The sequence below is a fragment of the Eschscholzia californica genome, unplaced genomic scaffold, assembly GCF_041429995.1.
Source record: "Eschscholzia californica isolate CP2 unplaced genomic scaffold, dmEscCali1.0.p SCAF_6, whole genome shotgun sequence".
NCBI lineage: Eukaryota > Viridiplantae > Streptophyta > Magnoliopsida > Ranunculales > Papaveraceae > Eschscholzia > Eschscholzia californica.
The window spans coordinates 23,695,709-23,707,697 of NW_028238483.1; the positions used below are offsets into that span (position 1 = coordinate 23,695,709).

General features: G+C 37.6%; 1 protein-coding gene across 3 annotated transcripts; it reads left to right on the forward strand.

Annotated features, from left to right (window-relative positions):
• The first annotated feature begins 2,722 nt into the window (after positions 1–2,722).
• On the forward strand, positions 2,723–11,689 carry EMB2746 (RNA-metabolising metallo-beta-lactamase family protein). 3 transcript variants are annotated; one of them, XM_086645757.1, is made up of 17 exons: positions 2,723–3,377; positions 3,715–3,934; positions 4,386–4,509; positions 6,580–6,636; positions 7,060–7,251; positions 7,329–7,406; positions 7,684–7,866; positions 7,990–8,070; positions 8,684–8,749; positions 8,858–8,950; positions 9,172–9,297; positions 9,400–9,513; positions 9,597–9,692; positions 9,795–9,892; positions 10,007–10,461; positions 10,600–11,060; positions 11,322–11,689. In XM_086645757.1, exons 1-17 carry the CDS (start codon positions 3,272–3,274, stop codon positions 11,406–11,408), a joined length of 2,637 nt encoding a protein of 878 aa, XP_086501883.1. In that variant the 5' UTR covers positions 2,723–3,271; the 3' UTR covers positions 11,409–11,689. The 3 variants fall into 3 exon arrangements, with proteins under 3 accessions (XP_086501883.1, XP_086501884.1, XP_086501885.1); XM_086645758.1 differs by having other exon boundaries at positions 3,027–3,377; positions 4,386–4,495; XM_086645759.1 differs by having other exon boundaries at positions 3,050–3,377; positions 4,386–4,592; positions 6,322–6,636.
• Positions 11,690–11,989: the final 300 nt, after the last annotated feature.

Below are 11,989 nucleotides of genomic sequence, written 5' to 3' on the forward strand. Positions count from 1 at the left end.
GAGAAGCATGAGAATCATAGTAATGATCTCATTGATCTAGATCCACATATCTCTCCTAAGGTTATGCATGATAATGCAGGTGAAGAACAAAATCATGAAGATGAAGCTCATGAAGATGTTCCTATGGGTGATGATGTTGAGCAAGGAATGGAAGTTCAACATGAACCACCAGCTGAATTGAGAAGATCGACTAGAGATAGAGCACCATCTACCAAGTATCCTCCACACGAGTATGTGATGGTTACATATAGTGGAGAACCACAGTGTTTTGAAGAAGCCATAGATGATGAACACAAGAAGGAGTGGTTGAAAGCTATGCAAGATGAGATTGAATCATTGCATAAGAACAACACTTTTAAGTTGGTTGAAAAACCTAAGAATAAGAAAATTCTTAAAAATAAGTGGGTTTTCAAAATCAAGACCGAAGAAAGAAATTCACAACCACGGTATAAGGCACGCCTAGTGGTGAAAGGATTTGGGCAGAAGAAGGGTATTGATTTTGATGAGATTTTCTCTCCGGTGGTGAAGATGTCCTCTACACGGTTAGTATTGGGACTGGCTGCAAGTATGAACCTAGAAATTGAACAACTAGATGTCAAGACCGCTTTCCTTCATGGTGACTTGGAGGAAGATGTGTATATGGAACAACCAACAGGGTTTGAAGTTAAAGGTAAGGAACACTTGGTTTGTAAGTTAGAGAAGAGTTTATATGGGCTGAAACAAGCACCAAGACAGTGGTACAAAAAGTTTGAATCATTCATGAAGGATCAAGGGTATCACAGGACGGCTTCAGATCATTGTGTTTTCGTTCATAAATTTCCTGATGGAGATTTGATTATACTTCTACTTTATGTTGATGATATGTTGATTGTTGGTCAGGATGCTAATAAAATTAGCAGGTTAAAGAAGGAACTAAACAAGTATTTCGATATGAAAGACTTGGGTCCAGCAAAACAAATTCTTGGCATGCATATCTCTCGTGATAGGAAAGCTGGAAAACTTTGGCTATCACAAGAAAGATACATTGAGAAGGTTCTAGAAAGGTTCAATATGGACAAGACAAAACCAGTGAGTTGTCCATTAGCCAGTCACTTTAAGTTGACTCGTGATCAGTGTCCATCAACTAGAAGTGAGAAAGAAGAAATGGAGAAAATTCCTTATGCTTCAGCTGTAGGAAGCTTGATGTATGCAATGGTGTGTACAAGACCGGACATTGCATTTGCAGTTGGAGTAGTAAGCAGATTTCTTGCTAATCCAGGCAAAGAACATTGGTTAGCAGTGAAGTGGATTCTGAAGTATCTTAGAGGTACGTCTAAAGTTCGTATATGTTTTGGTAATGATAAGCCAGTATTAGTCGGTTACACAGATGCAGACATGGCAGGAGATGTAGACTCTAAAAGGTCCACATCAGGCTACTTATTTACATTTTCAGGGGGAGCAGTGTCATGGCAATCTAAATTACAAAAGTGTGTAGCTTTATCTACTACAGAGGCAGAATATATTGCCATTACAGAATGTTGCAAGGAGATGTTATGGATGAAGAGGCTGTTAGAAGAACTTGGTATGAAACAAGATAATTATGTTATTCATTGCGACAGTCAGAGTGCCATCCACCTCAGTAAGAATTCTAGTTTCCATTCTAAGTCCAAGCATATAAATGTGAGATACCAGTGGATCCAAGAAGTTCTTGAAGAAAAGGTGTTGAAGATCGAGAAAATCCATACTGACGACAATGGTTCAGATATGATGACAAAACCATTACCCAAAGGCAAACATGAGCTATGTAGCAGTGTTGCAGGTTTGGGGATGGTAGGTCCCTCTTCATAAGTCGGGAGGGGGAGTTTGTTGGGGTCCCTCCTTATAATAAAAGGACTCCTAGTTGGAATAGGATTTCCCTTATTCCTTGTTTGGGAAAAAAATAGAAGTTTCTATTTTTCAAGCCTAAAAAGGAATTCCTATTTCTTTTTGGTAAACCTCCCTATTTATCATTATAAAAGGGAATGAAAGGGAAGAGATTATACACAACAACTTCCAGAACAAAGAGAAGTCAGAGAAAGAGAAATTTCTGAAGTGGTTCTTTCAAGAAAGATTGAAAGAGCAGAATATTGGTTTGAAGAAAAGAAGATTATTAATCTTGTGAAGCAATTTAGTTTGTGGTTATCTTCTTCAACCTTTAGGAATCTAGGATTTGTTCAAATCCTAAGGAGTAAGAGATTTTTATTTCTTTGTTTCTTTGTTCAGTTTATCCACCATAGGTTTGGTGAAGAGTTGTCCAAGAGTGTTTCTACACATCTTGAAGAGTTGTGTAACCCATTATTATCATTATAGTGGAAGATTTCTGGACTAGGTCCCGTGGTTTTTTACCTTCTAGTTTGGAGGGGTTTTTTGCCACGTTAAATAATCTTGGTGTCTCTACTTTTACTTTCGCATCGTTTATCTTCATATTCCTGAACAAGTTAATTAGGTTATTTTCCTAACACCTCTCACCACCACCATCATTCTCTTTCTCTCCACCCCGTCTGAAAACTAAGGTTTCTACGAAATTTGTGCATCTGGAACCTATGGGATTTCACCCAGAAATAAATAGAAATTTATTAGATAGAAGAGAGTGAGAGAGAAGAGAGGGCTGGTTGTGCACTTGTGGTGGTTGGCGGAGGTGGTGGATGGAGTTGGTAGGAGATGGAATGAGATAAAAAGAAGAATAAGTTGTGTCGTCCAAAAAAAGAAACACTAGTGTGGCTGTTTTGGCCTTTTGGGCTTGACGCACCTCGCTAATTTAGATAGTGAAATTGCATATGCACCCATAAATTACTAAGGCCAAGGTTCTTTTTCTCTTCTAAGTTCTTGGGCTGGGTTACTAACTAGAGAAGATGGATTAGGATTGGGCTCTCAGTAATTTCTGAGGTGCCTATATAGTTTCTTATACAGATCGTAGTATCGGACTGTCACTTAAGTTGACCCATCGGGTCGCTCCATATCATGCCCTACGCGGGTTTTTTCGTCACAGGTCGTCCCCGCAAAACGATGATAAGAAAGATATTTTTCGTCCATACAAAAAAAACCCTCCCTCTCTTTCTCTCTCTCTACACTTTGTTTTCCCGCTTCAAAATCTCCCCAGGTTTTGCCCTGGATTTCTAGGGCATCCTATCTCCTAAAAGGAAGAAACTTTTCTGCCCTTTTTGAGTCTCTCAAGCTCTGAACTTGTATTTGAAATTTGATTTCTAACTTATTATTGAGGTAGTAGTACTAGTAGTAGTAACAGAGTGTAAAAATGGCAGCTTTGAGTGCTCCATCTCTTTGCCCTTGCAAATTTACTTATTCACCAAACCCTAGAAAAACTTTCATTTCTTGCTCTGTTGGTGTTCCTGCTATTACAGGTATATATTAACTTCACTTTTAGTTATAAATGAGTGTCTCACTTTGTATGTTCAATCTTTATACTGTTGTTTCATCTTCACATAGTTTTTTGAAGTTCTCTGTTAAGTGCTTCAAAAAAGATGCAACCTTTAAGTAGATTTTGAGAAAAACTTAGTTTCAATAGGGAAAATTAGGATGCTATTGGTTAAAAATTAAGTTGATTCACTTAGTTTAAGTTCAATCTTTGTTGTTTGTTTTGAAATGTTCTCTGGGGTTTGATTATTGGTTCATTTAGATTTTTATATTTTGTATGATTATTGATTGTTATATTGATGGGTTTTGATTTTGAGCACCTAGGGTCTAGAGTACCAGGAAACAAGTCTGCTAGAAGAGAAGGGCCTGGGAAAAGCATGTCCGATTCGGTTCAACGTAAAATGGAACAGTTTTATGAAGGATCTGATGGACCCCCACTTCGTGTTTTACCAATTGGGGGTCTAGGTGAGATAGGGATGAATTGTATGCTTGTCGGAAATAACGATCGATATATCTTGATTGACGCAGGGGTTATGTTCCCAGAGTAAGTTCTAGAATAAAAATACAAGGTCTGATTGCATATTTGATATAATTTTTCGTTTATCTTTCTTTTAATTTGTCCTACAATTCTTTCTAGTCGAGCCTCACCTCGAGAAATAGAAAAAATTACAATCGACAGTCCTCCTAAAATTCTAGTGATTTGTTGATAGTTGGAATAGATTCATAATCCAGGACGTCTGATATGTTTTGGAATAGTTCATGTTAGGATTATCATCCCTTAGATGAATGATCAAGAAGACATTCTTAGGATCATACCTTCTAAGACAATTACAAAATATATATCTTTCTCTTAGTCTTAGATTGTTTAAGTGGTTGCACGTGTTGCATGAATAGCATAAAAGAGGCGCCTTTCAATTGTTGATGAAGGATCTAAAAGACTTTCTTCAGAATTTTTCTTCTTAATAAATCTTTTTGTATCATGTGATGTGTATCAGCTACGATGAGCTTGGGGTACAAAAGATTATACCTGATACAACATTCATAAGGAAGTGGAGCCATAAGATTGAAGCAGTAGTCATAACACACGGGCATGAAGATCACATTGGTGCGTTGCCCTGGGTAAATTTTCTATTCCTTTGGGCTTTCTTTCCCTAGTTGTGTGCTTTCGGACAAAAGAAACACCAAACTTGGAAGGATAGAAAGTGATAGAGATGAATGGAAGCAACTGTTTAAGGCATATGGGAGACGTCAAAAGAAGGATTGCCATACCCAAATTCTGATTTGGCGTGTCTTGCATGAATGGCCCACTTAGAACCTTGAATAATGCGGGCCTGATCCACATGCCTTTGTGGAGATTCTACTAGTTTCTAAGTATTAGGATGGTTAAGTGTCTTTAATGTCTTTTAGTGTCTCTTTAATGTCTTTAATGTCATCTAGTGTCTCTTTAATGTCCTTTATGTCCTAGGAGTTTAGAAGGTTAAAAGTCTAGAAGTATGGGATATTAAGGATCAGTTTTAGGCTATATATAAGGGTTGTATTCTGCTGTTTGAGGAAGACAGAGAGTATTCCAGCAGCTAGTTAAGCTTTATGTGTTTGTGTGATGCAAATACCCCAAAGGTGTGATGCCTAAGGGCTCTAGGAGTGATTCCTAGTTTGTACTGGTGTGATACTAGTGCGTTATTTCTTATATCTATAATATAATCAAGCTATTTTCTTCCTTATTTCCAACTTCCCATTTCTGTCCTACATCAGTTTGGTATCCGAGCGAGGTTACATGATGGCAACTAGATACGGACTTAGGAGAAGATTAACTGAGAATGAACGAGACGATATCATTTTTGAAATTACAGAACGACTCAAAGACGTGCAAACCAGACTAGCTAAGATGGAAACTCGAACACACCATCTTGCTAAACATCCTGAAACTGCAAAAGGAGATGAGCAAGCCGGAAATAATGAAGAGAAAGCTCTAGAAAATGAAACTTTATTTGATTATGGAATCTATGAGTATAATCACTTAGAGGAGGAAGAAAATAGTTCCCATGTATCTGTTGTTGGACTCGTTACCACATCTCTAACAATGGAAAACGAAGAAACTAAAGACATTGTTGATCATCAAAGTGTTTCTATCGAGGTGGATTCCCATCAAGGATATTGGATTAATTGGAAGGGGCACCCACTTACTGACTATACAAGGACTAGATATGATGAGTTCAAAGTACTTGACGAAGATCTTTATGCATTTAACTCGCCAGAGTCGAGCTTTCTCAAACCCGGGAGAATTGATAGAGATGATGAGTCCAAAGTACTTGACCAGGACCTTGATGAGAAATTTTATGCATTTAACTCGTCGGGGTCGAGTTTTCTCAAGCCCGGGAGAATTGATAGAGATGAATGGAAGCAACTGTTTAAGGCATATGGGAGACGTCAAAAGAAGGATTGCCATACCCAAATTCTGATTTGGCGTGTCTTGCATGAATGGCCCACTTAGAACCTTGAATAATGCGGGCCTGATCCACATGCCTTTGTGGAGATTCTACTAGTTTCTAAGTATTAGGATGGTTAAGTGTCTTTAATGTCTTTTAGTGTCTCTTTAATGTCTTTAATGTCATCTAGTGTCTCTTTAATGTCCTTTATGTCCTAGGAGTTTAGAAGGTTAAAAGTCTAGAAGTATGGGATATTAAGGATCAGTTTTAGGCTATATATAAGGGTTGTATTCTGCTGTTTGAGGAAGACAGAGAGTATTCCAGCAGCTAGTTAAGCTTTATGTGTTTGTGTGATGCAAATACCCCAAAGGTGTGATGCCTAAGGGCTCTAGGAGTGATTCCTAGTTTGTACTGGTGTGATACTAGTGCGTTATTTCTTATATCTATAATATAATCAAGCTATTTTCTTCCTTATTTCCAACTTCCCATTTCTGTCCTACATCAGAAAGTGTTCCTCAGTCATGATTTTTTTACTTTTTTTTTATTTAACAGTCGGTTTGAAGTGGATTATTTGTCTATCTTTTTCTTTGTATCTTTGATTAGTCACTCTTCTACTCCTCATCCGGAATAAGTCTTTTCCTTAACCAGTTGAGGGAAAAATTTACGACTGTAACAATTTACCTAGTGGTTTATCATGAAGTGAATTTCCCGATCGCACTTTATCAAGTAGGGAAGTTTGAGAACTTTATATGTCATTGAACAGGTCATCCCAGCTTTGGATTCACATACACCAATATTTGCATCATCCTTCACAATGGAGGTATGTAGTTCTCTCAAATTCAAATATTCAATCCTTTGAAGGAAACCTTGTATTCATGGTTTAAGCTTTCACTGTGTTTCTATGGTCTCTAAGCCAGTGGTTTAGTTATGAAATTTGAGTTTCTTATAGCTTATAATAGAGGCATAAAAGAAAAAAGAAAAAGGAATGAGAGAAGTTCCAACTGCTTCTATTAGTCTAAACTTCAAAACTGTTTACATAAGAATCCACCGGGCTAAGACTTAGTAGTTCACAATCCACCTGCGTTCAATTTCTCAAACCCAAATTACATTATGTTGTGGACCACTTAATCCTTGGCTTCTTGAATGTTTTACGGTATCATTGTCTCTGTATGTCTTTGAGTTCGTAGAATCAGTTTATCTTGTTCAGAAGGATGATTCTTCATGTTTTTCTACTGTTAAACAGCTTATTAAGAAGCGTTTAAAGGAATTTGGGATCTTTGTTCCATCTAGGCTTAAGGCATTTAAGACGAGAAAGAGGTTCAATGCTGGGCCATTCGAAGTAGAGCCTATCAGGGTTACCCATTCTATTCCTGATTGTTGTGGATTGGTTCTACGCTGTAGTGATGGTTTAATTCTTCACACTGGGGACTGGAAGGTAACTCCCACTTAATTATTTCCGTATAATTTTAGTTTGCATTCTGGTTTCTGTATTGAATATTTTGTCTTTCACAGATTGATGAATCACCATTGGATGGGAAAGTTTTTGACCGCGAAGCTTTAGAAGAGCTGTCAAAAGAAGGAGTTACATTAGTAAGTTTCAAGTTAATTTGTCTTTCTAGCCTGTGGTGTTTTTTCTCACTTCCTTTAGAATTAGGGTCTAGGGTTCCTATTTCTTTTTCTTCTTTTATTTCCTCAAAAGTTAAGATATCCTTTTCATTGATGATATAGTTTTGCTTAAGCAAGCAAATGTGGCACGATTTGTTGAAGCTAGGCCTAGTTCTAGGCCATACTTCCTAGTCTAACAAGTTTGGATGAAAAAGAAATATATAACGCTTGAATCTTCTAATCAATAATCATCCGTTTTCAGATGATGAGTGACTCGACAAATGTGCTTTCACCTGGGAGGACTATCAGTGAGAGTGTTGTGGCGGATTCCCTTTTGAGACGAATATCAGCTGCTACCGGAAGAATTATTACTACTCAGTTTGCATCTAATATACATCGTCTTGGAAGTGTGAAAGCTGCAGCAGATTTAACTGGGCGGAAGTTGGTAAGTTGGTGCAGCTTTTTCTCAACCCCTTCTCTATGTTTTCTTTTCTTCGTAGACCGTATCTAGGGTTTTGAAGATCAACATATTTATATGGATTCTTAGCTATTCCTGTCACTGTAACAGGTATTTGTGGGCATGTCACTAAGAACGTACTTGGAGGCTGCTTGGAGGGATGGACAGGCACCCATCGATCCATCAACTCTGGTATGACATGGACTATGTTACTTTCATATTGTCCTCACCTGTTATTATGGCTGAAGTTTCTGTAAGCCCAGAAGCTCGACATCGTCCATGTTCACCTGAGCTCTAATGAGCCTGTGGATGCCCAAATCCCATAAGTGGGTATTGTCTGCTAAATTTAGTAGATCAGACTCAGTTACTGACCCTCAAGGAGTTTATTTCTTTCCATTTTTCTTGGAGTACATCATCGATTGGGCTTATTAGCTATAGGAGCAAGCTCTGATTCCAATTTCAGTGTTATACGGTCACTTCACTTTACGTCTTTGCATCTACATTTTGTTTAGCTCTCAGTCATGTGAAGCTAAAAATAAGTAGAAAGTAAATCTACTGATTCTACTCTATATTGCAAAATTCTGGAACATTCAATAATCTTATGAAGTAATAGAATTACGATACAGTTGAGTCTGAGAATCACTTCAACAGTTGTTAGAAGAATATATCAACATAAAAAAGTGGAAACTAGAGCTGAAGGAAGTTGGGCTCCTTGTTTAGAAGATATTGTAGCTTTCTTGTTTAGCAGATTTTCTTGTTTGTTTCTCTTACAGTCTTTTAGTCACCTGACATTTCACATATCTAGGTGAAAGTGGAAGATATTGACGCCTATGCTCCAAAAGATTTGCTAATTGTTACGACAGGGTCTCAAGTAAGTTCATCTTTGTGAAGTTGATCACATATATGGTTTCTCGTAATTGGAGAAATAAGCTTTTACTAAAGCATTATATGTGGCAAATGACTCGTGTATTATGTCTAGGCAGAACCACGTGCTGCCCTAAACCTCGCATCATACGGAAGTAGTCATTCCCTCAAGCTGACCAAGGATGATTTGATTTTATACTCGGCCAAGGTAATTATTGTGTGCTATTCATATTGAACCTGACCTTCATTGTGGTATGAACATTCTATTTCCGTGCTTCGTTACAGTGACCTTCAAGGTCTGTCTCTCTACATGTATATATTATTGTAATAGTCTGTGTAGAAATCAGCTTTTCCAGGATTAGTCTATACTTGCATTATATTTGTATTGCTATAACATTTTTCTTATGAAAGTGCAACCATTCATTCCAGGTAATTCCAGGAAATGAGACTCGAGTAATGAAAATGATGAACAGAATAGCAGAAATAGGTTCTACAATTGTCATGGGAAGAAATGAGGTTCTTCACACATCGGGTCATGCATATCGTGGAGAACTGGTACACTTTAATGAATATCTAAAGAATATTTTACGTTCACCTTTGAATTTCAGATCTTCCTTTGGCATGAAAAACTTCTAATATTGCATGATAATTTTAAAGGAGGAAGTACTAAGGCTTGTGAAGCCACAACATTTTCTGCCGGTCCACGGGGAACTTTTATTCCTAAAAGAACACGAGTTACTCGGGAAATCGACTGGCATCCAACACACAACTGTGAGATACTTACCTTATTATGATTTGTTCTCGCATGCTAAGTAACAACGGGCTTTAAGCTTTACGAAATTCATTCACTACAGGTTATAAAGAATGGGGAGATGCTTGGAGTTTCACACTTAAGAAACAGAAGAGTCTTGTCGAATGGGTTTATAGGCTTAGGAAAGGAGAATTTGCAGGTTATTTATTTACTTACTTTTAAAGTATTTCATTTTTCCTTGCATTAAGAGGCTAATTTTAAAAATGACTTCAAATTGGTTGCGCTCTATAATTTATTGCAGCTGATGTACAGTGATGGGGATAAAGCGTTTGGAACGTCTACAGAACTTTGCGTCGATGAAAGACTAAGAATAGCTTCTGACGGCATCATAGTTGTCAGGTTTTTTAGTGATTCCTTTTACCTCAGTTCTGTCATAGTTGACGTGAAATTATATGCGCTTGACATGTTCCTAGAAAGAGAGTCTGACATATGGATACCTTCTCTCTCCTGCAGCATGGAAATTATGCGTCCTCAGAACACAAATGGCTTATTTCAAGCAACCATAAAAGGAAAGATAAGAATCACGACTCGTTGCTTATGGCTTGACAAAGGGAAGCTCTTGGATGCACTCTATAAAGCTGCCCATGCTGCATTATCGAGCTGTCCAATAAACTGCCCGTTGGCCCATATGGAAAGGACTGTATCAGAGGTACTAAGGAAGATGGTACGAAAATACAGTAGTAAAAGGCCCGAAGTTATTGCAGTTGCTATGGAGAACCCGGATGTAGTTCTTGCTGATGAGCTGAAAGAAAAATTGTCTGGCAAGTCTCCTGTGGATTTTGGAATATCTTCATTGAGTAAAGCGGTTGGTACAAACCAAAAACAGAGACGGTCGAGCAGGAGGACCGAGGTAGTCGACAAGCCCAATGCCTTCCAAGAGCAAGCCTCCAAAAAACAAGATATTGATGGTAATAGCCTTGACCCTATGGTGTTTGCTTGTTCTTAGAATGAACCATACTGTGTACTGGTACCTGAACGTATTTGAATGATCTGCATTCCAAGTCATATGGGCCCTAAATAGATTGTTGTTTCGTTTTATCGTGCAGGTAAAGGTTTCGACGAGCGTCAACTACAAGAAGAAGACAGAATGATCTCAAGTTCTGATTCGGTGGGCTCAACATCATCGAATAAAGAAGAAACCGACTTTTTCTGGAAGTCATTTGTAGTAGAATCATCTGATAAGCCCTTAAAACAAGGCGAGAGTGGTTCAATTGCAAAAGAAGAACTGAAGCCCATCGAAAGTGGAACTGAAAGCAGCGGAGATGATTCTACCAATTCGTCTGATCTTCAAAAAGTGTCTTCCAAGCCTGTGAAACGTAACAAATGGAAACCCGAGGAAATTAAAAAATTAATCAAAATGCGTGCAGATTTAGATACCAAATTTCAAGTTGTGAAGGGAAGAATGATACTGTGGGAAGAGATATCAGCAAATCTGCAGGGTCATGGTATAAACCGAACTCCGAGCCAGTGCAAATCTCTCTGGACATCGTTGCTTCAAAAATATGAGGTATGTCATCTTCTCGCTCTATTTTCTTCCCGTACTAAAATATCCTTACGGAAAAGTTCATGTGATAGATGGCCGAGTCACATGGGTGATCAGAACACGCAACATCTTTCGATTGTTATGTCGTTTTTCCACGAAATAAGTTTAAATGCTGTCGATTCCATTCTTTACTACCAAGAAGAAAACGGAAGACTTCATTTTGATTATTTCCTCGCAGTTTGATTTACATTTCTTGGAATGTCTGATGAGACTTGTTGTTAACAGGAAGTGAAGACGGAGGAGAAAAGCGCTGCGGGTTGGCCTTACTTTGCTGACGTGGAGAAGATTTTATCGAATCGTCAAACGATATAAACATAACATGAGAAGCCAATGGTGAAGGAAGCAACAAGTCAACAAGTAGGTATTAGACAATTTTGATCAGAACAGATACAAAATTACCAGCAATGGGAGTTCCTAAAACATCCATCTTCAGATTTACTGTATCCTACTGAATTTATTTTTAGAACAAAATCAGATATAATGTTCCATATTTATGTTCATCACTGTCAGTTTTTAAGGAAATTTTGATTTGAACCTTTGTGGTTATACAACCATTCATGTATTTCATATTAAGTTAATCATAATTTGTTCTTGTTTTGCTTTTTGTTGCTTCTGGTAATCTCGATCAGTTTGCATGTATTCCAACTAATCTACAGAGTTATGAACTTAACATGTGAAATGCAAACTTCAGTTTTCGAAAAAGAGAGAGATTTGTTGTTTGAACCCCCTTTCCTATATAATTCACTTGCTGTATGGACTCTCTTTTTTCAGTTTTGCACTTTCGACTCCCTCTTAAAAGAATATTCTAAAAATATTCCGTCACTAAAGTTATACTTCCAAAAATTTCCATTTTACCCGTACAAAATTAATATTGCATTTTTTTTTTTTTTTTG